We start from the raw sequence: 27,215 nt of genomic DNA, 5'->3' as shown, positions 1-27,215 counted from the left end.
CCCAGAATCCTAGGATCAAATTTCAGCAATCTTAACATATGAGTGCATTGCATTTGCATACAAAAGAATGCCATAGAAAGTAGGGACATTGATCAACAGACTAGTTCAACTAGCACGTGGAAAAGAACTAGCACTGTATCGACAAAAGGTAAGATTTGAGCATGCTTGGACACACCAGATGTATATATACAAAGGAACCCATTGCCCCCTCCCCAAAATGATGAATTCAAACAAATATCAATACAGAAATATCAAAGAAAGGACTCGACAGAGTAAAAGAGATGTGCTTGGAATTTATTTTATTAAAGCTTTCCCTTCAAACAACCTAGGTCTGCCAAAGGTCAGTGTCAAATGAAGATAAGCCTGAAACAATCAGCGTACCTAACTTGATACATAGTCAACAAAAAGTTTGAAATTTGCCAAGCAGGCGGATCTCAAGTCTATTTTGCTGCGCACACTACATGAATGGCTGGCTGTCAGGTTTAGTCATTGTTGTAATGATTTGATTGCAATTTTAGATGCTTGTTTGTTTAGATGATGTTCTTAATGGTCTCTGCATTCACTACTTGTGGATGCAGTCTGTGTTGTAATTTTTTCTTCTTCTAATAAAGTTATTACTTATAAAAATAGAGAGAGTGAGAACGTTAAGGCTAGAGAGTTTAGATACAACATTGTTTTGTGGGGATACATGTGGTTAATAAACAACACTAGTGTGAAATGGGTGGAGCTTGACATTGAAATCTTTTAGAAGGAAAGAACTGTAATTGACAAAACAAAAAAAATCTAAGACTTAATTAGAAATAGGGGTATAACTCTTATTTTTATTTTTATCTCCCTATAAATAATATGGCCTAGAAACTAGATGGATCATTTGCATTCAACTTATTTCTGACTTAAACACTAGAATTGATGATTTGGTATGCAACAGTGACATATATAGACTACATGGCCTAAGAGTGAAATTTTAGAAAATGCCTAACTACTCGCAGTTTAAGGTTTTTTTTTTTAATGAGTAAATAATTTTATTGAGGTATTTAATATTTATAGTCTATATAGAACCGGGATTCCTGCAAAACATTAACATATAAAAAAATATGAAAATAAAATAACAAATTTACAAAACCAGACTCACCTATCAAAAAAAAAAGAAAAAAGGGGACTCATTCCCCCTCCCTAAATTTCCCCACAAATCAGTTTGAACATCTGTCATGGAGAGCTGTCAACATTAGACGCCATAAAAAGGTTGAAACTAACCCCACAGCAGAAGCACTCCTACCAAAAACACTAGTTTCTATACTACATACAATTTTGTCTCCACCAGCAACCTCAAAAAAAGATGGGTAGATGTTGATGATGTGGAGGAATAGACTGGTGCAGAACAACACTGACAAAAAAAAAAAAAGCAATTGATGATAATTAATACTGCCTTAAACCAAAAGATGGCTTGTACAGATTGGTAATATTTCAGTCTTAAAATGGAACTGCAGTAGACTAATGCACAGAGAACATATTGCAGTTCGGATGATACCACAGAACTCATGTTCAAACATGGACACAGTAATACCAACAACTAGAAGGCAGAAACTAACTATTTTTGGAAAAAAAACAAACAAACAAACAGAGCATCCTCTTGCAAGATCATTGTAATAATTGTATATTTTTTGATAACCTTGTAATAATTGTATGTTAAGCTCAAATATGAAGATAAATAATATGAAACTAACCATTAACTCCAAGTACATCCTGCATAATGAAAACAAAGAAAAGAAATTAGACTGCAATCATATGCTAAGAACAAATAAATGTATGGAACTAATTACCACACCTTAGTCATGCGGTTTGCTTGAAAAGTTGATTGTCCAGCACTACCTGACTTCAATAGAAGGAGCAACTGCATCATCATCACATAGGAACTAGGTACCGAATAAAGATACATAATGCTTAACTAACAAACTTACAGGATTTGAAACATTACTCTAAAGATATATTTTGTCAATCATGTACATTAGGCCTTAAGCTGAGAGAATCCAAAGGAACTTTCTTCCAGCCATACATGCCAACAAACAATCACAAAATGGTTTCGATTGTTAATTTATTGGCCTATCTTTTTCAATGTGACGGAATAGCAAAGTGAAGGACATGTTCAACTAAATTTCCAGAAGAAGATTGAGGAGAAATCTAGGCACTCATAGCCTTGATTTTTGATTCCTTCTCCAGCCCTCTCTCCCTCTCCCTATTTCACCAGCTATGTATTCTTAATTTTGTTACTCATAATCTTTCTTAAGTAATTTAGTCTCATGCCTTCTAAACACAAGGTCTTTTATTGTTGAGTATGAGGTTAAGGTGCTGTTATCCTTAGCTATTTAATCTCCTTAATATTTATTAATTCACATAACAATGGTTGGAGAGAGAGAGAGAGAGACAGAACATATCATCATATATCTTAGGATACATATGATATAACACGCGCTGTTGAAAGATTGAGTGCAAAGGACTTGTAAAGCATAGCCACGAAGAAAAGTGTGTGCTTGATAAGTGCAGTGTTTGAAGTGCAAGGTAAAATTATATTCAAGTGAAAAATTTGCAATATACAATAAAATAAAGTTTAGAATCAAAATAGTGATTTATTTAGCCAGTTAGCTTAAAGGACTAGAGCATTTTAGAAATCCACAAAGATCAAAGGTCCAAATCCTACATAATCCTTTTAAAGTTCCTAAAATTTCAACAGATAAGTCTGAATTAAATTATCAACAGACAGAAAATCAATCATCAACTCATAGAAAAATTTAAACATAAAACTATATGTTATTGTCTAGTGATTTACATATTTTAATTTCTCATGCATTAGTAATGATCAAATTCAAGTGCATGGTTTGGCTAAATATACCCAACAATCAAAGGTTTTTTTTTTTTTTTAATGACAACCAGTGTAGTCAAAGACAAGTTGGGCACCCGAGTGAGGCAAGGCACACCTAAGATGCCTCTAAAACCCTGAGGTGAGATGCCTTTAGTAAGACACTGGCGTTTAGCGCGCAGACAAGCTCCCAAACGCCTCAAGCAAATTGTAAGGCGCTTGAGGCGAGAGCCTAAAGAAATTTAGAAAATGAAAAAGAAACGGGCAGTTTTGTAGTTTGAAAAAAGGGTTTTTTTTTTTTTTTTTTTTTTTTTTTTTTTTTTTTTTTTTTTTAACTTTGATCAGAGTTAATGGGTGTCTCTTTCTGTTCCTTTTCTTTCGTCATCAATTTAGAAATACAATTTTTTTTTTTCGAAGTTCAATCATATAATCATTAGCTTTGATAGTTATTCTTCATTTTTTTTTTTTTTTTTACTCTTTTATTTTTAATATAAGCTTGTTGTAAAGTTCGTTCTTATAGATTAAGAAGAGAGCATCCTATTAGTTTGCAAAATTCACACCGTGCCTAATAAGTATTAGATAAATCTGGTTTGAATTCATTCTAATGTATAATAGCCAAATTTAGAATCTGGCGCCTTGCTAGTAGGGCGACTGCTGTTTTGGCACCTCACATGGGCAAACAAAGACTCGCACCTTAAATTGCCTTTCACCTTTAACTAAATTGGGACAAACAATTTTTTTAGACCTACACAAGATTTGTTTTGTATAGCAGACTGAAAAAATAGAGTATCAGTGATCAATGGCCCTTTTAATTGGTTATTTCAATGGAAATGGGGAAAAATCCTCCTTTTATAACCCAGAGCTTCCACATAATGCACAGATTTTATGAACTCTTAACTGCTTCACCTAAAGATGATGGGATTTTGTACTTAACTACTTATTACTTTTTAAGCATTCCTAGGCTCAATCCTAACAACGTTGGATATAAAACATTGGAACGCCTTATATTTCTAGTTCTGATTGTTCATGTACTTCGAATTTTACATCATTCAAACAATTTCTAGATCTTTTCATTTATTCAAATTTAACGCATTACAACATAATTCTACTACCCGACCGGTACCCCCCAGCTAATTTTAACCAATCCAAACAGATTTTCTCGATCAAATGCACCCCACCAATCATTGTATAATGGATGACAACCTTTTATGGTCCAGACAAAATCATATAAATTTAACATTGACCAAAATAATATGCTATGACAGTTTTTGAGTTCAATGAAACCACCCATGAGACTAAGCAATACATCATCACTACATACTCTAGTAGGTCTAACATATCTTATCTAGTAAAGTCTTTTATTATCGAATAAGAGATTCGGGTTCAAATCCTACCTACACTAAAAACCAATTGATGTATTTACCTAACAATAAAGAACAATTATCTTGGAGCGGAAGTCATAGGTTCAGATTATATTGGATCAATCAAAGAAAAAAACTACACTAACCAAAATGCAAATCAGCCCAAGAATTAACAAGCATTTCAAAAAAGTACTTAAAAAAAAAATTTCCCAACACTAATCAATTTGCTCCGAGGGGCCTCATGGGTCTGCAAAGGCCGCAAGGCATGAAGAATGGAACGGTTTTGTGTGTAATTCCAACACTTCATTTCTGCCTAAAGCCTCGCCATATCTAACTGCTTGTTCCTCATTATCCCTGACAAGTACTTGTATGTTCCTAACATCACCAAAACCTACTAATATCAGAATTAAAATCCCAGAATTTCAACAACATTAAAAAATAAATATAGTCTATGAAGCTAACATTAATACTCTTAACACTCTATTTGGTTACTGGGAAAATGTGGAAATATACTGATGTATAAAAACTTCAAGTATTTAACTAAAGTACCACTTAAAACACATACACTAAAATAATTAATTAAAACCCAATAACCACAAAAAAAAAAAAGACAAAAATATATATCATTCCCACTCTTTAAAAAAAAGTCATTAATTAGAGAAAATATTAAACTGTAAGGACACGATTATTTAACGGCCCAAGAATGACGTTGGGCTCGTACATAAAAGATCCCTCACAATATGATTTGTAGAGAATGGGTTTAAAAGACTTGCCTTTGATCGCTGGGCAACGGTCCGATCCTGATTTTAGGAGGGCTCATGTAGAAGGTGGTTCGGCCTGAACATCCAAGCCCTACAACGATGTAGCCTGAAGGGTTGGACTCCTCGGACTTAGTCCGAGGAGCATCAAGTTCTTTCCATTCTTCTTCTCTTTTTTTCTCCCCCCTAAAATCAGGACCGGACCGTTGCCCAGCGATTAAAGGCAAGCTTTTTAAACCCATTCTCTACAAATCATATTGTGAGGGATCTTTTATGTACGAGCCCAATGTCATTCTTGGGCCGTTAAATAATTGTGTCCTTACATAAACAATTATCAAACTGACCAAATAAAAGAAAATATTAAAAAAGAAAAGTGTGGTCCTATTTTGTACCCAGTATTTTCGTGGGAGTTAAAAGATTTTTTCTTTTCTTTTAAACTCTAAATTACATAAAAGAATAAGGTTTTTTGTTTTGTTTTTTTTTTTTTCTAAACTCTAGGTTAGCGTTCAACTAAATATTTTGTTGAAAAAAAATATCAAAAAGTAATTTGAGTTCAAATAGAACTCATATTTTTTCTTTGAAATATTCACGTTCAGAAAGTTCAAATAGAAAATTCACTTTTAGAAATATAAGAAAATTCACATTTAAAAATACGAACTCATATTTAAAAATTTTAGTCCAAATAGAAATCATATTTTATATTCACATTTCCAATATGAGTTCTAATATAAGTTCAAAATGTTTTCATGCTAAAATGAGTTATATGACTTGAAAAGGTGAATATAAGAAGTTATATTTGAACAAAACAATAGGAATATAAGAAAACATGACAGTGAAAGTGTTTTTTTATTTTATTTTATTTAAAAGATGAGATAATGATAACAAAGTAAGGAAACTAAATATAGGAAAGCAAATACTAAATGGCAACTCATAAAAGCAAATGTAATAGAGAGAATTCAATACGCATGAGGCGTTCTAAATAGAGGTCATAAAAGATACTTACATTTTTGTTGTTGACTACACTTCAAGTCCAAAGTCCAAATAGTTCGTTGGAGATGGAGGACAGAACACACGAAAATCTTGAAGATCAACACCCCAGTGCATGTTCCTTGAAGTTTAAATACCAAAATCTTAAAGATAGGCACCCCCAGTGCACGTTCCTTGAAGAAATATGTGAAAGAAATTAATGGTGAGGTTGAAATATAAGGGCTATTTTACACAAATATTTGATTTGTTTCTAGAAAATAAGAAGTTGTTCGTGAATTAGAAAATCAAAATAGAAAAGACCAAAGTATATTGACATACACATACCGTTGAAGCAGGAGCAAATTTGAATATAGCAAATAGAAAAAATGATGATAATGGTGAAAAGAAGATAAATAGAATTGAGAGAGTTGGAGAACTGAAGAAGAAGCAATTTGAGTTTGAAAATCAACGTGAGTGTACCGGGAGTGTGGTTCTATTTTGTAGATAATGTTTTACGTGAGAGTTTTCATTTAGAAAAATGATCCAATCAAATTGTGGTGATATGGTTAACAATTTGAGAACCAATAGGAGAGTAGTAGTGTCTAAATTTAAGGGATATGATGAAAAGTTATAATGATAGTTTTATTGTATGAAAAGTAAAGAAGAACTTTTATAATTAAAAAAAAAAATTGTTATAAAAAATAATAAATAAAGAAGAATTGATTTGAAAAAGAAAAAGAAAAGGTGAAAGGAGTATGAGTAAGGGAAACGTGAATCCAAAAGAGGAAAAAAAAAAAGAAAAAAAAAAAGAGAGAGAGAGATAACGAAAAAAAGAGTGAAAAAATAAATAAATAACCCACTTAGGGGAAGTTAGACATGAGTTTATAAAAAATGAAATAGATAACGAAAAAAAGAAAATTAAAGGATAAACCTTAATAACAGGGTAGATAACTTTTTTTTTGATAGAAATGTGGGGTTTTTTTTTTTTTTTTTTTTTCATTAGGTTTTCTATTTTTAATTTTTAAAAAGAAGTTAAGAAAATAGTTTAAATAAATTGTAATATATATCTATTTATTTATTTATTTATTTATTTTTTGGATAAACTTGAGGATGTTTAAAAAAAATGATTTGAAGATAACTTTTTTTAAAAGGAAAAAAAAAAAAATAACAAACGTATAATTGCTTTAAAGTAGTGGGTTAGTGGGAGAGTGATCTTATTTTGTAAGAAATGTTTTACGTGAAAGTTAAAGATATATTTTTACTTTGTTATCCTTAAGTTTTGCCTTTACTTAAACGTAAACTGTAGGGGTATTTTGAAACACAAAAAAATCTAGTCCAAACAAGAAAAACCCCTTAACTAGTAATATAGATAATAAAAGTTGGGTTTAGACGTCATGGTTACATCAAGTGGTTTCTATATAATAGTATATGACATGATATGATATGATTTTCACAACTTATTTTTTTAGATTATTATTATTATTATTATTATTATTGTTATTTAATAATTAAATAACTTTTAATTAATTAATTAATTAATTATCTCTTCTATTTTTTCTCAAAAAAAGAAACCTATCTAATATTAAATACCATATCACTCGATTACATACCAAGGGATTAACTCAATTTTATTTTTTGATGAAACTCAATTTTATTTCAACCTACTAATTTTAAAGACCAAACATTTTCACACCCAATTCATTACTCAACTTCAACCATTCTTTTTATCAAAAAAAAAAAAAATTTGAGACATGTTATTCTATTACTTCACAGTTACACATTAGAGAAAACAAAAGAGAGAGGGAGAAAGAACGCAGCAGAGAGAGAGGGAGAGGGGGAGAAGGCCGGTGGAGATCAAGTGTCGCCGGAAGGACAAAGCCAGCGGCGATCGGCGTTCAGCAAGCAACAGCGCCTCGTCCGCCTCCCCACTAAAAGAAGAGAGCTCAACGAAGCCAAGCCAAGCCAACAATGGCGTACTCAAATGTAGTCTCGAGGTTATCGTTGCGATTACAACCTTTCGCTCTCAAACTCGGCAAAATATCGCTCTCTCCGCTCAAATCCTGCTCTCAATCACAAGCCTCTTCCTCTGCCTCCGCCTCCGCGGGACGCTTTTCCCGCATTTCTCGGTGAGATCTCCGAGCTCTCATTTTTGAAATCGTCACATGTGAACCTAATAATAACACACAAAAAAGTTTTCATTTTTGTTCCTTTAACTGAGAGTTACAGTTGCTTTTGTGATTAGGTTACCGTTGGAGTTAAGCAGCGTGGAAACGATGATACCGTTGCACAACGCGATAGCTTCGGCGAGGCTTGTGTCGAGCTTGTCCACTGATTCTCAGACCTGGAGTTTAGTTCCTCAAGGTACTGTCACCCTCATGTGTGCCTATTTATTTGATGCTTTCTTCATGCCCTTTTATGTATATCTTGCTTTTGAGAGAGCTTTTTGTTGAAAAAATTTGACTAGGAATTTAGTGCACACCACTTGTTTGTATGTATGTCTGTATGAATGTGTGACTTTTGGAGAAGTGTATTAATTGAACTTCCAAATGGGTATATGTAGTCTACTCTCATTGGCCCTATTTTGGATTAAGGATTTTGCAGAGGTATGGAATTTTTTTTTTTTGGAAAAACTGAGTTGGTTGGTACTGCTATTCTGTATGTTAGGGTAGATGTTGATTGTCTCAACTGAAGTTGGACCTATTGCGGTTATCTATAGTTGGGGATCTGAATCATGTTACGCCAATGTGCGATAATAAGATAGATATTTCAAGAATTTTATAAGGGTTCATTTGGTTAGGCATTTTGGGAGCTTAAAAGTGCGTTTTTAAACCTCAAAACTTCATTTCACAACAGCATTCGTCATAGCTTTTTTTACAAACGCTCAATTAAACTCAAAACACTGTTTTGCAACAGCTTATCTAAACACACCCTAAGAGGGGGATGGACCTTCATTATGGTATTGCTTATGCAAGGGATGAGACCATTGAAGGGAAAGTTGAAGCTATTTGCTTAATTGATGATTATTTAGGATTGTTGAATTGTAGAGTTGGGTTAGGGGCCTTAGGGGCAGAGCGGATCCCTTGAGACCCAATGCAGCTAATTTATTTTTGTTTTTCTGGGACGAATTATAGGTTGGGGTGTATGGTAAAGTTATATTGAGAAATTTCAATGTACCAGAATAGGGTATCTTCGGAGGCACTATAAAAGTATTGTAAATTCTTTATTTTCTGATTGTGATTGTTTTCTGCCACCCACTCCCGTGGATGTAGGCACCCTACCTAAGCTTGTAAGATTTGTGTTGATTTTCTCTCTATTTTTCGCTGATATTGCTAAGATCATAATTCTTCCACAATAAGTAATCAGCAAAAGCCTTGTATCAGTTATTTGGGTTGGCCTCCAACCTGCAAAATCTTCATTTGTGATGTGAACGGCAACGTAAGATCAATTGGCCAATTGAAGGAAGGAAAACATCACATTCACTGGGTGTTTGTCCCTGATAAACATAGATGATGTAGGCAACCAATATAATTGGCTAAGCTTAATGGAAACAGGAAAATATATAGCCGATGAGGGGGGCCAATTATCTAATATTCAACCTACACAGTTTTGCTCCCCCCCCCCCCAAAAAAAAAAGGATTCTTGCTTGTGAGACAATTATGTATGCTTAATATGATCTAGTTCTGATCACATGTATGTGTGTGTGTTGACAACAATATATGCCTTATCAAAAAAAAAAAAAAACAATATATGCACAGTATTATGTTTCATGTAATACTCTTTTTTGAATTGGTAAAAGATTCACGCACCCAATGGATCTTCCATGACCTCATCCTCCAACCAATTATTATGGGACAAGGGCGTGAGAATTGATCTATAGCTCATTGGTATAACGGTATGTTTCTTATGATAATTTCAACTCATTAAATAATCCATTTTGTCCATATTGCAGGTATATCAATGCCTTTATGACAGAGTCTGGTGGCAGCAAGTTCATATTCTAGGCGGCATTTCTGCTTGAGGGCAATTTTATTTTGTTCTGACTTTTGAGGCCTCTATTGTACTTAGATTGCTTCATTCATCTTCATCCGTTTTTATACTGTTTTTGAATGTCCATTACCAGGAGAGCCTGGATGAATTTTTGTTAACCATGGTTAAGTTACTTTGTTCTGTATGCCTAGCAAAGTAGTCTATAGCTTTGCTCTCTTGTTATTTAGATATATTTACAATTTCCATGTGGCATATTTCAGGTGACTTATCGTTTCCATTTGATAAGCTGATCTGACTCTAGCAAACTCATTTAATTAGTTATTGTTATCTTTAAAACTCTAAAAAGAATTTATGTTTTTCTAGGCAATTGGGGTATCTCTTTTTATAGCGGCCAGCTATGTGTTTTGGGAGAAATTTCCATGTCAATGAGAGAGATAGGCTATATTTGGATCTCCCATCACTCATATCTCAATTCTTATACCTCAAAACTCATTCTCATATCTCATATCTATTTCCCTATTTTCTTTTAACTCACTCCACAGTGTGTTTGGCATCAGAATTCCCCTTAGTTTTCAGTTTGAAAAAAGCAATTTTACCTCATTTTTGTGCAGCCCATTAGTCAGAACAGCCACTACCAGAGGATGAAGAAGATGAGACCCACACACCAACGGTAAAACATTCCACCCATCGCAACAAACCCAAAACTCAGCTCCATCACCACTGCCACCAACAGCAAACCTTGAACCCACTACCATTGACACTACCAACGGCCACAACCAAAAGAAAAATCTCTAACTACCAAATGAAATACAACCATCAACAACTAGTCTCATCACACGCGTTTCGTGCATGTGATAAAGTTTTTTATTTATTTATTTATTTTTAAGTGTCATAATTTTTCATTCATTCCAATTTGAGATTTACATGTTTTCTCATTAATATTACGCATTTAGAACTACTAATACAACCAGGAGTGTCATGAGGCTAGCTTCAAAAAATGATCAAATATTACACGTTTATTTTGTAGCAAACAAAAAAAACTTATGTTTTTATTATATATATAGTTTTTATTTTGAGAATTTAATTTGTAAGTGGATAAAAAAAATTTGAAAATCAACAAGAGAATGACCTTATTTTTGTTATTCTCGCGTGCAATGAGGTTTTTGTTTTTTTTTTTTTTTTTGTTTTTAGTGTCATAATTTTTCATTAATTTCAATTTAAGGTTTACACATTTTTTCATTAATATTACACATTTAGAATTTATAAGTGGATAAAGTAATTTGAAAATTAGTAAAAGAGTGGTCCTATTTTTTAAGCAATGTTTTAGTGGGAGTTAAAAGTTGTATTTTTACTACATTGTTCTTTAGTTTGGTCTCTATTTAAACATATGGGTGTAGGGACACTTTTGAACCAAAAAAATGAGGATCCTAAACAGGAGAAGCCCCTTAAATAGTAGTATAGATATAGATAAAACTATGACATAACATTTTCACATCAAATTTAGATGACAAACTATTAAGAGTCCGGTTAACGGTGCCTTTGGAATATTTGTTAATTTACTATATTATGAAAGTTTTAATACCATTTTTATTAAAAATATATATTAAAAAAAATCTAAAAAATATATTTTTCCTTCAAAAATTTTAAAAAGTGTTTTTTAAACCAATGGTCTTAGAGCATCCCTTAAATTTTCTCAACAATTAATGGTGGAATGTAAATAAATGATGTCAATAATTAGTTCAAAAGTAATGCTATAAACTCAAACTCTTTTACAATATTTTTACAAACTATTGATGTGGCAAACTTTTTACCGGTTTTCATCTAAACCCACCACTAACATCACTTTTTCATTTACCAATAACCACTCACCACATCAACAATTTGTAAATTTTTTTGTAAAATAGTTTGTATCTCTAGCATTATTTATGAGTTCAAATGAAAATCAGTAACAATTTGTCACCTAAGTTTTGCTGTGAAAATGTTGTGCTAAAGCATTCACATTAGGTGTCCTATAAAAATGCAATTTCGACACATCAAAAAAACTACTTTATTATTTTAACACACCATTTTACAATTCACCGTACATCACATCTTCTATTCTTCAATTTTATATATTAAAATAATATATGCAAATATTAAAATAACATTAAAAATACCAACAATTTATAAAAATACAAAATAAAAAAACCCACCACAACCTACAGCCACCCCCACTACTCGCACCCATCAACGCCCCACATCCCACCCCACCATCATCCATCATCCATCACCTCACAACTCACCATCAAGGCCACCAAAACCACCACATCAGAACACCACATAAACACCCAAAATCAAACCCACCACAACCAGAACAAAATCCATTGCCTATCTTTTAAAAAAAAAAAAAAAAAAAAACTGAACCCAATAAGCTGAGATGCTAGACAATGCAAATCCAATAAGCTGAGAAGCTAGACGAAATAGTAATGCTTTGCTTTGAGATGAACTAAACCAAACCAAATAGTTTTGTTGTATGAGATAGAATAGAGAGGAGAGAGTGAAAAAACAGGAAAAAAAATGATGAAGAAGATTTTATAGATTAGTGATGATGGAATTTGTGAGATAGTAGAGAGGAAATTGGTGGTGGCTCATGAATGGGAAGAGAGAAAAATAGAAGAGGGGAGAAGAAAAGAGTATGTTAGAGTGGAGAGAGTGAAGTAGTGAATGTGTGGCTCAAAGTGAAGATAAGAAGAGATATATTTATTTGGGGGAAATGACACTTTACCACCCTAAACTATGCATTAGATTACACTTTGCACCCTAAATTATCTGACTGCACACTTTGCATCCTAAACTATCACACTTATCACACTTTGCACCCCGGTGCTATTTTTGCTGTTATATTTAACAAAATCTTGTTACATGTGACAAGCAAATGCTTCTTGTTTAAACGAAATAAAGTTAAAAGACTGAAACACCCTTTTTCAAAATTAATTTTTAAAAAACCCAAAAATTTCCACATCTCCCTTTGTCTAAAATTATTATCCCAGGACCTATTATAATAATAGAGGAAAGGGTGGCAGGGGAGGTAGGCAGTCTTATAACAACCATGGTTCAGCCGTTCAAGATGGCCATGCCCCAACCGATGTTGGGGTTCGTTCATAACATATTCAACCATTAGATGTTCATAAAGTGTTTGTTACTAGCTTTTCTAGGTGGGTGGTAAAAACACTTTTTCCCGAAACATATCTTTAATTTGGTTGCTATTGATGAATTCACCATTCGAACCATCTTTTTTCAACTTTTTTTTTATTAAAAATTGCCATGCCTGGACTAATTTAAGTCTTGGCTTTTATTTTTTGGGTGTGGTTGCTTGGCAGTTGACCATACCTAACGATAAGCACTTGAGATCTTAGACGAGCAGTGCTTCAGCCTTAACCTTTGATGTTGAGAATCTATGGAATGATGAATACGCAGTTTGGGGATTTAGGGTTTACAATATATTGAATTTGGGGAAAGGGATGGCATGCACATGAGACAGAGAGAGATGTGGAAAAATTTGAGTTTTGTTTTAATTAATTTTGAAGAAGGGTGTTTTAGTATTTTAACTTTGTTCCACCTAAGCAAGAAGCATATGCTTGTCACACGCAACAATATTCTGTTAAATATAACAGCAAAAATAATATCGGAGTGCAAAGTGTGATAGTTTAGAATGCAAAATGTGCAATCAGATAGTTTAGAGTGCAAAGTATAATCTAGTGCATATTTAGGATAGTAAAGTGTAATTTCCCCATTTATTTAAGATGAGAGAGAAAAATGAATAAAAAATAATAAAAACCAAATGGCATTTCCTTCCGTACCGTTCCAAAGATGAGACTCTACTGTAGTAAATACCAAAACTTTTTGGCATTTAATACACTTTATTATAGTCTGTTTTGGGTGTTTTGTGTGCCAAATGCCAAATATTTGGCATTTGGCATACCTGATAGGAATGCTCTAAGAGTGGCAACACTACTTTTTATATATATAAATTAAAAAAAAAATTACTTGAAAATATCAGTTACTAGTTCTCATCTTATTATATTCTCAAAAAAAAAAAAAAAGTTCTCAATAAAATAAAATAAAAGGATAAATTATAAATTATACCCCTAAAATTTGAAGTGTTTGTATTTTACCCCTGAAATTTCAGAATCTAAATTTTACCCCCTAAAGTTTGAGAGTATTTGGATTTTACATCCTGGCGTTTTAAAATTTGGATTTTACCCCATAAATTTTAGAGTTGTTTAGATTTTATTCCCTAAAGTTTTTGGGTGTCTGGATTTTACATCCTGGCGTTTTAAAATTTGGATTTTACCCCATAAATTTTAGAGTTGTTTAGATTTTATTCCCTAAAGTTTTTGGGTGTCTGGATTTTACACTGAAATTTTAGAATTTGGAGGTGTTAAATCCAAAAACTCCCAAAATTTAAGGAGTAAAATCTAAATTCTGAAACATCAAGGTATAAAATCCAAACATCCTTAACTTTAGGAGGTAAAATCCAAATTTTGAAATTTTAAAGTATAAAATCCAAACACCTCCAAACTTTAGGGGTGTAATTTGCAATTTTGCCTAAAATAAAAGAATGGGAAAATTTAGGCCCATTTCCTTTCCTTTTATTTTATTTCTTGGTAAATGGTTTAGGCCCCTTTTAGGAATTTACATATTGGTTGAAATGAATTAGATTGGAATATAGTTTGCAAAGTTATACTTAATAGGTATTGGCTGTACCAGGAGGCACTCTTCCATCTTATAGTCATCCAATCATGATCGTTCAACTAAGAAGTGGATGATAGTAGGAAGACAATAGTCGTGAGGTTGGAATAAGATAGTCTCAAATATGTTTGGAGTCAAATTTTTTCCTACATTGAAATGCGTATAGTATGTTTGGAATGGAGATGGAGGCCATCCAAACATAGGGGTAGTTTCCTGAATTGAGGTGGATGATTCTTGGGATTGAGATTTGTTACAATAACTAGAGCTATTGTACTGTGTAATTTCAAAGATTGTGACTAAAACTTGAAAAGCTTGCTTTTAATCTTAACCCTTTGATCATTTTTTAAACTTTTTACCTTGATAACTTTTACAAATCATAACAAAATGGTAATATCACCAAATTGCAAATCCTGATTTTTACTCCACTGATGCAAGATACCTAATCATAGGCACAAATCTTGAGATTCTTGCATTTCATTAATTCTACAACACCCATTTTTCCATAACCCTAGTAAATGGAGGAAATCATGGGAGAAGTGATTAGAAAAGACCCCTATATATATATATATATTGGACCTCTTTTACTCAAAGATATGAAAGAAAAACCCTAAAAACTCCATTGTTTTTGGAATTTTTAGGTTTTGTGAGTTCTAACCTAAGCATTTGAAAAGTTTGAGACAATACCACATCAGTGCCTCCAATTGGGTGGTGGTTTCCTTTTTGCAGGTCCTCCAAGGCTCTAGTTTGGACAAGTGACCTATTAAGACCCATTGCATCACCACATACCATGCTAACCATTAAACCAATTGTAGGTCTTCATTCATATACCATGTCGACAATATGATGGATATTTCATATTTTTATGTGTTTTCTGACATTAAATACAGTTTTGTATGTAGTGGCGACTCTAGGAACATTTTTTATGGGGGTCATTCAAATTCGTGTTGAAGAGGTTGACAATAACCTCTTACTAATTAATATTTTCTTATTTCATCTTGATTATTAAGATGATAAGATGAGAGCTTTCGCAACCTATGATTTGAATGAAGATTTTTCAAGTCAACACAAGTTCTTTTAAATAAAAGAACATTGGTAGGAGATGAATCTTGTAGTATACGTGATTTTTTTTTTTATCAAAAAATTATCTATAATACATTAATACAGCAAGAGAATAAATGATAAACTATAAGTTCATTGAGCATATTATTCTTTAGTATATTTAAGATTAGTGTTGCTAAAATTAACTCTTGGAAATCTTCAATGGTCTCTTACTATTATAACAAAGTTATTAATTATTATTGTTAAGTGAACTTTAATTATTATTGCTTAGAATATTTTAATTTATTATTTATTAATTTTTGTCTTTACTCTTTTCAATTATTTTATTTAACAATTCAACTCAACTTTGACAACTTATTAGTCTTTATAATCCATTAAGAATATATATATATTTTTTCGTGTCATTTGCAGTTCAACACAATAATATAATCATTAAAAAAAAAAAAAAAAGAATTGGCTTTACTTCCTAGTTCCCATTGTCCTACGTTTCACTTCCACTACCTCACACTTAAGGTGTGTTTGGATACTGCTTATTTTGTTGAAAACTGAAAACACTGTAGTAAAATAATTTTTTAATATGTGAATAGTACTGTGGGATCCATTTTTAATGAAAGTTTTGTTTAAAAAAGAGGTTTGTGGGTCCCGGAACAGTACACGAGACCCACTGAAAAAGCCACCACAACCACATAAACGCCTTCTCTAAAAAAAAAAAAATGCAGACGCAGACGCGCAAGAGCTGTATCCAAACGGGTACTTAGTTATTTACACTTTATTGACCACTAAATTTTTTTCCTCTGAGATTTAAGATCAACAAATTACTAATTTTTGTTGTTGGACTTGCTTTTTTTATCAGATTTTAGATCAAATTGGTTTCTTGTTAGGTTTTTTTCTTTTTGTTTAAAAAAGCCAAGACACATGTTGGTGTTGAATTGATTTGTTATTGGGTTTATTTAAGGGGGGTTCAAAATTTCAATTTAGGGTGGTCAAAACAAAAACTTTAAAAATATTATATGTAAAAAGAAAAAAAAGAAAAAGAAGGAAGAATCCCAAAATCAGGGGGATCATTTGAACCCCCTGAACACTATGTGGCGCTGCCACTGTTTGTATGCACATGACATGAGTGATAAATGTAAATGTAAATACTAATGGATAAATACTGAATGAAAATGTAAATGTTGAATGTAAATAATTTTAAATATTGGATGTAAATGCGAATGAGTATACTAAATATGAAGCTTTATAATACTGCTTATAAAACTTACAATACAAAAAAAATAAATGTTTGACTAAAAGCTTGAACTATTGTTGGCTTATTGAAGTAATGAATATAAATGACTAAAAGTTTGAATACATATTTAACTGTTTTATAATAAAACTGGTAGAGTATCTAAAGTTAGAGGGTTCTCTTCTTTAGAACTCTGAATGGCTAAAAACACCGAATGCCTTCTGACTGTAACTAAGCTTCAAATTTATAGAAACTGGAGAAGCCTTGAATCGTCTAAAGATCCCTCCAAATGGTATAGTGAAAGCCGTTTTGTATCTGTTCTAGCTCATGGATTTGGATATGCCAGAATCCGCTTTTCATGTCAAACTTGCTAAAAATGACTACCTTAGAGCCTGTTTACCAAGTATTTTTTGTTAACCAAGCCTATATATATAATATGTGTGTCTTGTGCGCATGCACAATGTGTATCTATGTATGACTGTGGATGTATGGAGAGTCATATACGTTAGTTATCAATTTTGCTCCTTTGAAGTAGTAAAATCCTAGCTTTGCCACTGCCACCCTATATACAAAAAGGTGGAATAGGAGGGGGGGGGGGGGGGGGGGGGTGGGGGGGTGGGGGAGGAATTAGATTGTTTAGCAATGAATAATTGAGGTTAAAACTTTTTACAAAACTTTAACCCCAAATGGAGATCATGATTTCCCGTTGAAGAACATTTGGAAGCCGAAGGTTCCAGCTCAAGTGACATTCTTTATCAAAACTACAAAACCACATTAGGGAAAATCCAACCATGGAGAATTTGAGGAAATGCAATATTTATAGTGATTGAGACTTTGAGTGAAGTTGTGTGTGTGTGTGTGTGTTTCTTCATTGTGATTTAGTTAGATTTGTGGGCTATGGTCGCATGTTTTAAGTGGGTCATGCCTATTTGTGTGGGATTAAATGGGTCATGCGCTCATGCCAAGATGTGTGGTTGATTTTTAAGCTTGCTAGAAAGGACATTTTGGTCGAGATTAGAACATAGTTTGGAATCCAGTTCTTCGACTTATTATGTAATGTATTAGGAGAGAGATGCATTAAGCTCCAAATGGTATAAGAGTTGCTGGTATAGCTCTTGTATAGTTCCCATGTACTTGAGTTGGGTCCCTTGTGCAAAGCATTACCCAGAATCCTAGGATCAAATTTCAGCAATCTTAACATATGAGTGCATTGCATACAAAAGAATGCCATAGAAAGTAGGGACATTGATCAACAGACTAGTTCAACTAGCACGTGGGAAAGAACTAGCACCGCATCGACAAAAGGTAAGATTTGAGCATGCTTGGACACGCCAGATGTATATACCAAGGAACCCATTGCCCCCTACCCAAAATGATAAATTCAAACAAATATCAATACAGAAATATCAAAGAAAGGAATCGACAGAGTAAAAGAGATGTGCTTGGAATTGATTTTATTCAAGCTTTCCCTTCATACAACCTAGGTCTGCCAAAGGTCAGTGTCAAATGCAGATAATCCTGAAACAATCAGCGTACCTAACTTGATACAAAGGCAACAAAAGGTATGAACCATTCCAATCAATCAATCTTCTTTTTTTGGGGATAATCTTATGAAATTTGCCAAGCAGGTGGTCTAGTTCCCATCCTATATGATTCCTCTTGGTAGCAAATAAAAATTGGACTTCAAAATTCAAACTAAACCCTTTCCAAAGCGTAAAGAAAAAATTAAGAGGAGGATAACTATTAACAAGACAAGGGCGGTCCATGTTACTTGGTACAGAAAGAAACCTTGCTACAATCTGACTACTTCTTGTCCACGTTATAAGCCGGCATATATGACTCTAGAATCAATTGTGAAGGGGTTGGAGATCTGATCTCAACAATCAAATATGTGTACTTCCACTGCTTGTCCACTTGGTCCTTGAACATCTCAGAGTAAACTTTCCCAGTTCCATGGGGCCCACGGATAAAAAAATTAATCTACATCAAATTAGTTAGACATTAGCACAAATGAATATTCTATGCCAGATGTTGATGATCAACAATATCATCTACAATTCAGGTTTTCGCAAGGAACAAACTAATATCTAGAATCATATAACAACTTCAACATGCTAAAATTATTCAAACTGTGGAAGTTCATGAAAGTCATGCTTCTTTCATAATGTCATCAAGGTTGACGGAAATTGTTGTTGCACATGCTTAATGGAAATAGTTTAAAACAATTTATTATAATAATAATGTGATGCATATGCTTGGTGGAAGTTGCTTATAAATAACACCACAAGTTATCAGGCTAGCATGGAATTACCTCCACATGCTCTACACCTTCTTCATCAGTCCATGTCTTATGAGGAATACGTTGGCGAGCAGCACGATTTCTACTTTCCTGACCATAGCCTGTAATTGGGGATCCAATCCTCACCCTAACCTGATATGAAGCAAATCTAACTCACGTCAACCACAAAACTGCAATGAAAATGTTCACAAACACAAAAACACTTAAGAACTATTCATCCTTGAACTCAAATAATAGCAAATCATGATCTGTAAATGGCACAAAATTACTTTTTTAAAAAAAAAAAAAAAAAAAAAAAAAAAACCTTAGTTATACCCCTGTTTCAAATTAAGTCCCGAATTTTCCATCTTATCAAATAAAGTATTCTTTAGAAAAACTTCAAATGTCAGGCCTCTGCCCATTTCACACTGATGCCAATTACTGAACCTATCTATCAAAACATCCACATTTTACGAAAGCAAATGGACTTTTTCATAGATCCATCCCGCAATGGTGGCGTTCTTTGTTGGACTCTCTTTCTCCCCCACAAGGCAAATGGATGCTGATGGCTGAAATGGGGAGCTGAGCAATGGTTTTGGGTTTGAGGAATCGGTTCACAATGGAGGCTCAATTTGGTGTTGAACTTTTTTTTTGGGGTGTTTGGGCAAAATGGATTGGTCTAGATTCTGTTCTTGGCCAAATTAGGTAGACAATCATTGGTTGGGGAAATGGGTGCCAAAACTGGAAAGGGGAGCTGAATGATGAATTTAGGTTCGAGTGGGTTCATTAAGGTGGATAGTTTACAATGGCACCTGGCTTTGGCTAGATTGTGTAGACGAGTATGGGTTTGGGAAGGCAGCAATAAGGTGGCTTTGCGACTTTTGGGTGGGGTTGGGGGTTGCAATTGGTGGTCGGGGAGACCTTGGATGATTGGTGGCTAGGAGAGGTGGGCGGCGTGAGGGCTTTTAGTAGCATTTTTTGGGACCAATTGATTATGGTGATGTTTTGTCAGTGGTGCTTTTATGAGAATTGGCCGGAAATGATATGGGTCTGAAGGTGTTAGGCACCAGTTAGGCTGAGTGTAGCTTTAGGTCTCATGGGTGTGTGTGGGTGTGGTTTTTGGTACCACTAATTAAGGAGCCTGTCTGTTTCATGGAGATTAGCTGGCGGTGACTAGTGGTTTTGGGAGTTGGCATTTGTTATGGGTGTGAGTGGGTTTGGGGTTTGATTGGGAGGCAGCTCAACTGGTTTTTAGAAGCTAGCAAAAGTTCAAAGAGAGAATGAGGCTTGAACATTCTCTGCTGGAGCCTGGATCTCAAGTCTATTTTGCTGCGCACACTGCATGAATGGCTGGCTGTTAGGCTTAGTCATTGTTGTAATGATTTGATTGCAATTTTAGATGCTTGTTTGTTTAGATGATGTTCTTAATGGTCTCTGCATTCACTACTTGTGGATGCAGACTGCGTTGTAATTTTTTCTTCTTCTAATAAAGTTATTACTTATAAAAATAGAGAAAGTGAGAATGTTAAGGCTAGAGAGTTTAGATACAACATTGTTTTGTGGGGATACATGTGGTTAATAAACAACACTAGTGTGAAATGGGTGGAGCTTGACATTGAAATCTTTTAGAAGGAAAGAACTATAATTGACAAAACAAAAAATCTAAGACTTAATTAGAAATAGGGGTATAACTCTTATTTTTATTTTTATCTCCCTATAAATAATATGGCCTAGAAACTAGATGGATCATTTGCATTCAACTTATTTCTGACTTAAACACTAGAATTGATGATTTGGTATGCAACAGTGACACATATAGACTACATGGCCTAAGAGTGAAATTATAGAAAATGCCTAACTACTCGTAGTTTGAGGGTTTTTTTTTTTTTTTTTTTTAATGAGTAAATAATTTTATTGAGGTATTTATACACATCAAATCTTTTTTTTTTTTTTTTTTTTGATAAGTAATAAAAATTATATTATAAAATGAAGAAATTTATACACATCAAACTTCATGCTTTGTAGCTTAACATTCACACTTTGAGGCTTGGTTTACTCATAGGTGAGCTGTGAACCCAGTGGTATTAGGGCTGGCTCATGAACCCGATCAACCTGACTCACATGCCTGACCCAACCTGATTCAAGTATTCATGAGTGGTTTCGAAAAACCAGGCAGGAAGCAGGTAGAAGTCAGATTTTCACCCAATAAACCTGACCTAACTGATAACCTATAACCCTTTCCCACCCACCCCCTTCTTTCTCCTTCCCTTTTCGCCCTTTTCCTTTTCTTCTTCCTTTATTCATTTATTTATTTTATCTCCCTAGTTCTTTCTTTCTACGAGATCTAATAGTCTCACCCCATCCCCCTCACCACTAAGATTATCCAACTTCATTGACCCCGAATAAAATCGGTAGCCCCCAATTACAATGCAGCATGAATATAATGTCGTCATCCCTGCCTCCATTGTCCATGGCAAATATGAGCTACTAACTTGTCATCTTTGTGATTGACCCAGCTGTCCCCTCCACCCCCCCTCAGCCCTGACCGCAAGTTGAAAGGTAAGCATCAATGGATTTCAACTGGTCTATTGGCCAGCAACGGGTGTAAGAAATTTTCACCCAAAGGACCAGTCAGATTGAGTGACTGGGTTAATACCAAACCTAAACTGACTTGACCAGTCAGCACCTGTAAATGGTATTATTATATTACAGTCTAATAGAACATTTCAAACAATTGCTTCCTTTTCAAATCCACCCAACACAAAGTATATATGTTTCATGTGAACCCTATATCACCATGGCCCCAGTAGAAAGAAATACATTCATCATTATCAAAGCTGAAATTGAGAGAAAGCAAATTTCACTAACCTGGCTGTCATCTTGAATCCTCTTCAGAGCCTTGTTAAAGACCTTGTATCTGTAACAGGCAATGTTTCCAAACCAGGTGAAAAATGATGAAGGAAGACTTCCCATAAAGAAGACTAATTAACCATATGACATAATTTTAACTAGAAATTTATCTCTTTACTCTTTTGGTTGAAAGATAAGCTCTTTAAAAACAGCATATCCAGCAGCAGCTGCAATTCCAAGCCCTATAATAATGATAGCAGTGTAGGAAGCCCCCTCTACAAATGTCACGGGCTTCTCTGGGATATTATATGTAGGAGCATCAAAGACATCCTCAACCGTTGATATGTCTTTTTTAGTCTGTCAAGGAAGTAAAGGCTCAATCAAGATAATGAAACTTGAATTAGAAGTATATATCGGAAGAACATAATTCAGAGTCAAACCTCTGATCCACTTTGACCCTTTTGCTTCTCTGATTTATTTTGCCTTGGTCGCTCTGAAGCTTTTGATGAAATGGATCTAGTGGAGAATGGAATCATGGTGTTTGCCCCATATTTTTCTTTGAGTAGAAATGGTAACCGGGGAATACAATCTCTAGTAGAAAACTGTCTATATAGAACCGGGATTCCTGCAAAACATTAACATATAAAAAAATATGAAAATAAAATAACAAATTTACAAAACCAGACTCACCTATCAAAAAAAAAAAAAAGGGGGACTCATTCTCCCTCCCTAAATTTCCCCACAAATCAGTTTGAACATCTGTCATGGAGAGCTGTCAACATTAGATGCCATAAAAAGGTTAAAACTAACCCCACAGCAGAAGCACCCCTACCAAAAACACTAGTTTCTATACTACATACAATTTTGTCTCCACCAGCAACCTCAAAAAAAGATAGGGCAGGAATTGGGGTGCTCCAAAAGAGGGAGCACAGGAAATTACTTTTGTTAGTTAAGGAGGTATGGATTATTTGTATTGTGGATTATTATTGCTGGGTTCATGATTTCTGCAGCTACATAAAAACGTAGTGTGTCCTCAATTTCTTGTGACCACACAAAAAACAAAAAAACAAAAAAAAAAAACCCAACTTGAACCAACGTTTTGATCTGGCTCTAACAAAAATATTCCGGTACACCGTTCACCTCAACATTTCTCCCTTGTCTGACTGTTGTTGAGCTGTTTTTAGAAAAAGGACCTCCCAGAGGAAATTTTAATGTGGCTGAAATCCTCCTCCACACCCAACCCCCAAACCCCCGCTTGTGCACACCCAGGCCCTTGAATTAGTTATATTATGATCCAGGGAATAGAAAAAGGTGTCCATTGTCCAATTTTTTGAGATGGGTAGATGTTGATGATGTGGAGGAATAGACTGGTGCAGAACAACACTGACAAACAAAAAAGCAATTCATGATAATTAATACTGCCTTAAACCAAAAGATGGCTTGTACAGATTGGTAGAGGAAATATTTCAGTCTTAAAATGGAACTGCAGTAGACTAATGCACAGAGAACATATTGCAGTTCGGATGATACCACAGAACTCATTTTCAAACACGGACACAGTAATACCAACAACCAGAAGGCAGAAACTAACTATTTTTGGAAAAAAAAAAAAACAAACAAACAGAGCATCCTCTTGCAAGATCTTTGTAATAATTGTATATTTTTTGATAACCTTGTAATAATTGTATGTTAAGCTCAAATATGAAGATAAATAATATGAAACTAACCATTAACTCCAAGTACATCCTGCATAATGAAAACAAAGAAAAGAAATTAGACTGCAATCATATGCTAAGAACAAATAAATGTAAGGAACTAATTACCACACCTTAGTTATGCGGTTTGCTTGAAAAGTTGATCGTCCAGCACTACCTGACTTCAATAGAAGGAGCAACTGCATCATCATCACATAGGAACTAAGTACCGAATAAAGATACATAATGCTTAACTAACAAACTTACAGGATTTGAAACATTACTCTAAAGATATATTTTGTCAACCATGTACATTAGGCCTTAAGCTGAGAGAATCCAAAGGAACTTTCTTCCAGCCATACATGCCAACAAACAATCACAAAATGGTTTCGATTGTTAATTTATTGGCATATCTTTTTCAATGTGACCGAATAGCAAAGTAAAGGATATGTTCAACTAAATTTCCAGAAGAAGATTGAGGAGAAATCTAGGCACTCATAGCCTTGATTTTTGATTCCTTCTCCAGCCCTCTCTCCCTCTCCCTATTTGACCAGCTATGTATTCTTAATTTTGTTACTCATAATCTTTCTTAAGTAATTTAGTCTCATGCCTTCTAAACACAAGGTCCTTTATTGTTGAGTATGAGGTTAAGGTGCTGTTAACCTTAGCTATTTAATCTCCTTAATATTTATTAATTCACATAACAATGGTTGGAGAGAGAGAGAGAGAGAGAGAGAGAGAGAGAGAGAGAGACAGAACATATCATCATATATCTTAGGATACATATGATATAACATGCGTTGTTGAAAGATTGAGTGCAAAGGACTTGTGAAGCATAGCCACGAAGAAAAGTGTGTGCTTGATAGATGTAAAGTGCAGTGTTTGAAGTGCAAGGTAAAATTATATTCAAGTGAAAAAATTGCAATATACAATAAAATAAAGTTTAGAATCAAAATAGTGATTTATTTAGCCAGTTAGCTTAAAGGACTAGAGCATTTTAGAAATCCACAAAGATCAAAGGTCCAAATCCTACATAATCCTTTTAAAGTTTCTAAAATTTCAACAGATAAGTCTGAATTAAATTATCAACAGACAGAAAATCAATCATCAACTCATAGAAAAATTTAAACATAAAACTATATGTTATTGTCTAGTGATTTACATATTATAATACCCAACAATCAAAGGTTTTTTTTTTTTTAATGACAACCAGTGTAGTCAAAGACAAGTTGAGCATCCGAGTGAGGCAAGGCATGCCTAAGATGCCTCTAAAACCCTGAGGTGAGATGCCTTTAGTAAGACACTGGCGTTTAGAGTGCAGACAAGCTCCCAAACGCCTCAAGCAAATTGTAAGGCGCTTGAGGCGAGAGCCTAAAGAAATTTAGAAAATGAAAAAGAAACGGGCAGTTTTGTAGTTTGAAAAAAGGGTTTTAACTTTGATTAGAGTTAATGGGTGTCTCTTTCTGTTCCTTTTCTTTCCTCATCAATTTAGAAATACACTTTTTTTTTTCAAAGTTCAATCATATAATCATTAGCTTTGATAGTTATTCTTTATTTATTTATTTTTTTTACTCTTTTATTTTTAATATAAGCTTGTTGTAAAGTTCATTCTTATAGATTAAGCAGAGAGCATCCTATTAGTTTGCAAAATTCACACCGTACCTAATGAGTATTAGATAAATCTGGTTTGAATTCATTCTAACGTATAATAGCCAAATTTAGAATCCAGCGCCTTGCTACTAGGGCAAGTGCTGTTTTGGCACCTCACATGGGCAAACAAAGACTCGCACCTTAAATTGCCTTTCACCTTTAACTACATTGGGACAAACAATTTTTTTAGACCTACACAAGATTTGTTTTGTATAGCAGACTGAAAAAATAGAGTATCACTGATCAATGGCCCTTTTGATTGGTTATTTCAATGGAAATGGGGAAAAATCCTCCTTTTATAACCCGGAGCTTCCACAAAATGCACAGATTTTATAAACTCTAACTGCTTCACCTAAAGATGATGGGATTTTGTACTTAACTACTTATTACTTTTTAAGCATTCCTAGGCTCAATCCTAACAATGTTGGATATAAAACATTGGAACGCCTTATATTTCTAGTTCTGATTGTTCATGTACTTCGAATTTTACACCATTCAAACAATTTCTAGATCTTTTCATTTATTCAAATTTAACGCATTATAACATAACTCTAGTACCCAACCCCCCAGGTAATTTTAACCAACCCAAACAAATTTTCTCCATCAAATGCACCCCACCAATCATTTTATAATGGATGACAACCTTTTATGGTCCAAACAAAATCATATAAATTTAACATTGACCAAAATAATATGCTATGACAGTTTTTGAGTTCAATGAAACCACCCATGAGACTAAGCAATACATCATCACTACATACTCTAGTGGATCTAACGTATCTTATCTAGTAAAGTCTCTTATCATCGAATAAGAGACCTAGGTTCAAATCCTAACTACACTAAAATCCAATTAGTGTATTGGCCTAACAATAAAGAACAATCATCATGAAGCGGAGGTCATAGGTTCAGATTATATTGGATCAATCAAAGAAAAAAACTACACTAACCAAAATGCAAATTAGCCCAAGAATTAACAAGCAATTCAAAAAAGTACTTAAAAAAAAAAAAAAAATTCCCAACACTAATCAATTTGCAAATGGGGTCACCTGATTTGCCTCATTGCCCAGCCGAGGAGCCTCATGGGTCTGCAAAGGCCGCAAGGCATGAAGAATGGAGCGGTTTTGTGTGTAATTCCAACACTTCATTTCTGCCAAAAGCCTCACCATATCTAACTGCTTGTTCCTCATTATCCCTGACAAGTACTTGTACGTTCCTAACATCACCAAAACCTACTAATATCAGAATTAAAATCCCAGAATTTCAACAACATCAATAAATAAATAATGTCTATGAAACTAACATTAATACTCTTAACACTCTATTTGGTTACTGGGAAAATGTGGAAACATACTAATGTATAAAAACTTCCAAGTATTTAACTAAAGTGCACTTTTTTATTTAGTTACTTGAAAATGAAACAGCACATACCAAATGGGTTTTTAGTATCTCATTTTCTTTCCTTTTTCCCGAGATTTTCTCAGCATCCAAACAGTTTTTTATTTTTATTTTTTTGAAACATAAACAGCATATACCAAATGGGTTTCTAATATCTCATTTTCTTTTGTTTTGTGTTAGATTTTCTCAGCATCCAAACAGAAAAAAAATTTTTTCGAAAAATAGTTGAAAAAAAAAAAAGCGTACCCATGATTAAATATAACAAGAGGGGCTCTCCGGTGGAATTTTGTATCTCGGTCCCCTCTCTCTTTCTCTCTGACTTTGTACACTGTGGTGTTGTTGATCAATGACCTAATATTTAGGTATGGTGTTCGAGGGTGAATCTGGGCCGTCAATTTCTGATTCCG

General features: G+C 33.9%; 2 protein-coding genes across 4 annotated transcripts; one reads left to right on the top strand and one right to left on the bottom strand.

The window, feature by feature from the left end:
* Positions 1-270: 270 nt before the first annotated feature.
* Positions 271-27,215, bottom strand: LOC126698651 (probable mitochondrial import inner membrane translocase subunit TIM21). Of its 3 annotated transcripts, XR_007646544.1 has the most exons (10): positions 27,055-27,215; positions 26,460-26,626; positions 23,898-23,963; positions 23,797-23,815; positions 22,510-22,694; positions 22,248-22,426; positions 22,088-22,136; positions 19,253-19,372; positions 18,478-18,921; positions 271-381 (listed from the first exon to the last, which is right to left on the bottom strand). XR_007646544.1 is itself a non-coding variant. In XM_050396028.1 (9 exons), exons 1-9 carry the CDS (start codon positions 27,056-27,058, stop codon positions 18,745-18,747), a joined length of 966 nt encoding a protein of 321 aa, XP_050251985.1. In that variant the 5' UTR covers positions 27,059-27,215; the 3' UTR covers positions 18,367-18,744. The 3 variants fall into 3 exon arrangements, 2 of the variants coding, with proteins under 2 accessions (XP_050251985.1, XP_050251986.1); XM_050396028.1 differs by lacking the exon at positions 271-381 and having other exon boundaries at positions 18,367-18,921; XM_050396029.1 differs by lacking the exon at positions 271-381 and having other exon boundaries at positions 18,367-18,921; positions 23,898-23,945.
* On the top strand, positions 7,727-10,211 carry LOC126698652 (uncharacterized). The gene is made up of 3 exons (XM_050396030.1): positions 7,727-8,065; positions 8,182-8,300; positions 9,889-10,211. Exons 1-3 carry the CDS (start codon positions 7,908-7,910, stop codon positions 9,906-9,908), a joined length of 297 nt encoding a protein of 98 aa, XP_050251987.1. The 5' UTR covers positions 7,727-7,907; the 3' UTR covers positions 9,909-10,211.

The sequence above is a fragment of the Quercus robur genome, chromosome 9 (genome assembly GCF_932294415.1).
Source record: "Quercus robur chromosome 9, dhQueRobu3.1, whole genome shotgun sequence".
NCBI classification, from domain to species: Eukaryota; Viridiplantae; Streptophyta; class Magnoliopsida; order Fagales; family Fagaceae; genus Quercus; species Quercus robur.
This window is presented reverse-complemented; position numbering and strand designations above follow the sequence as displayed.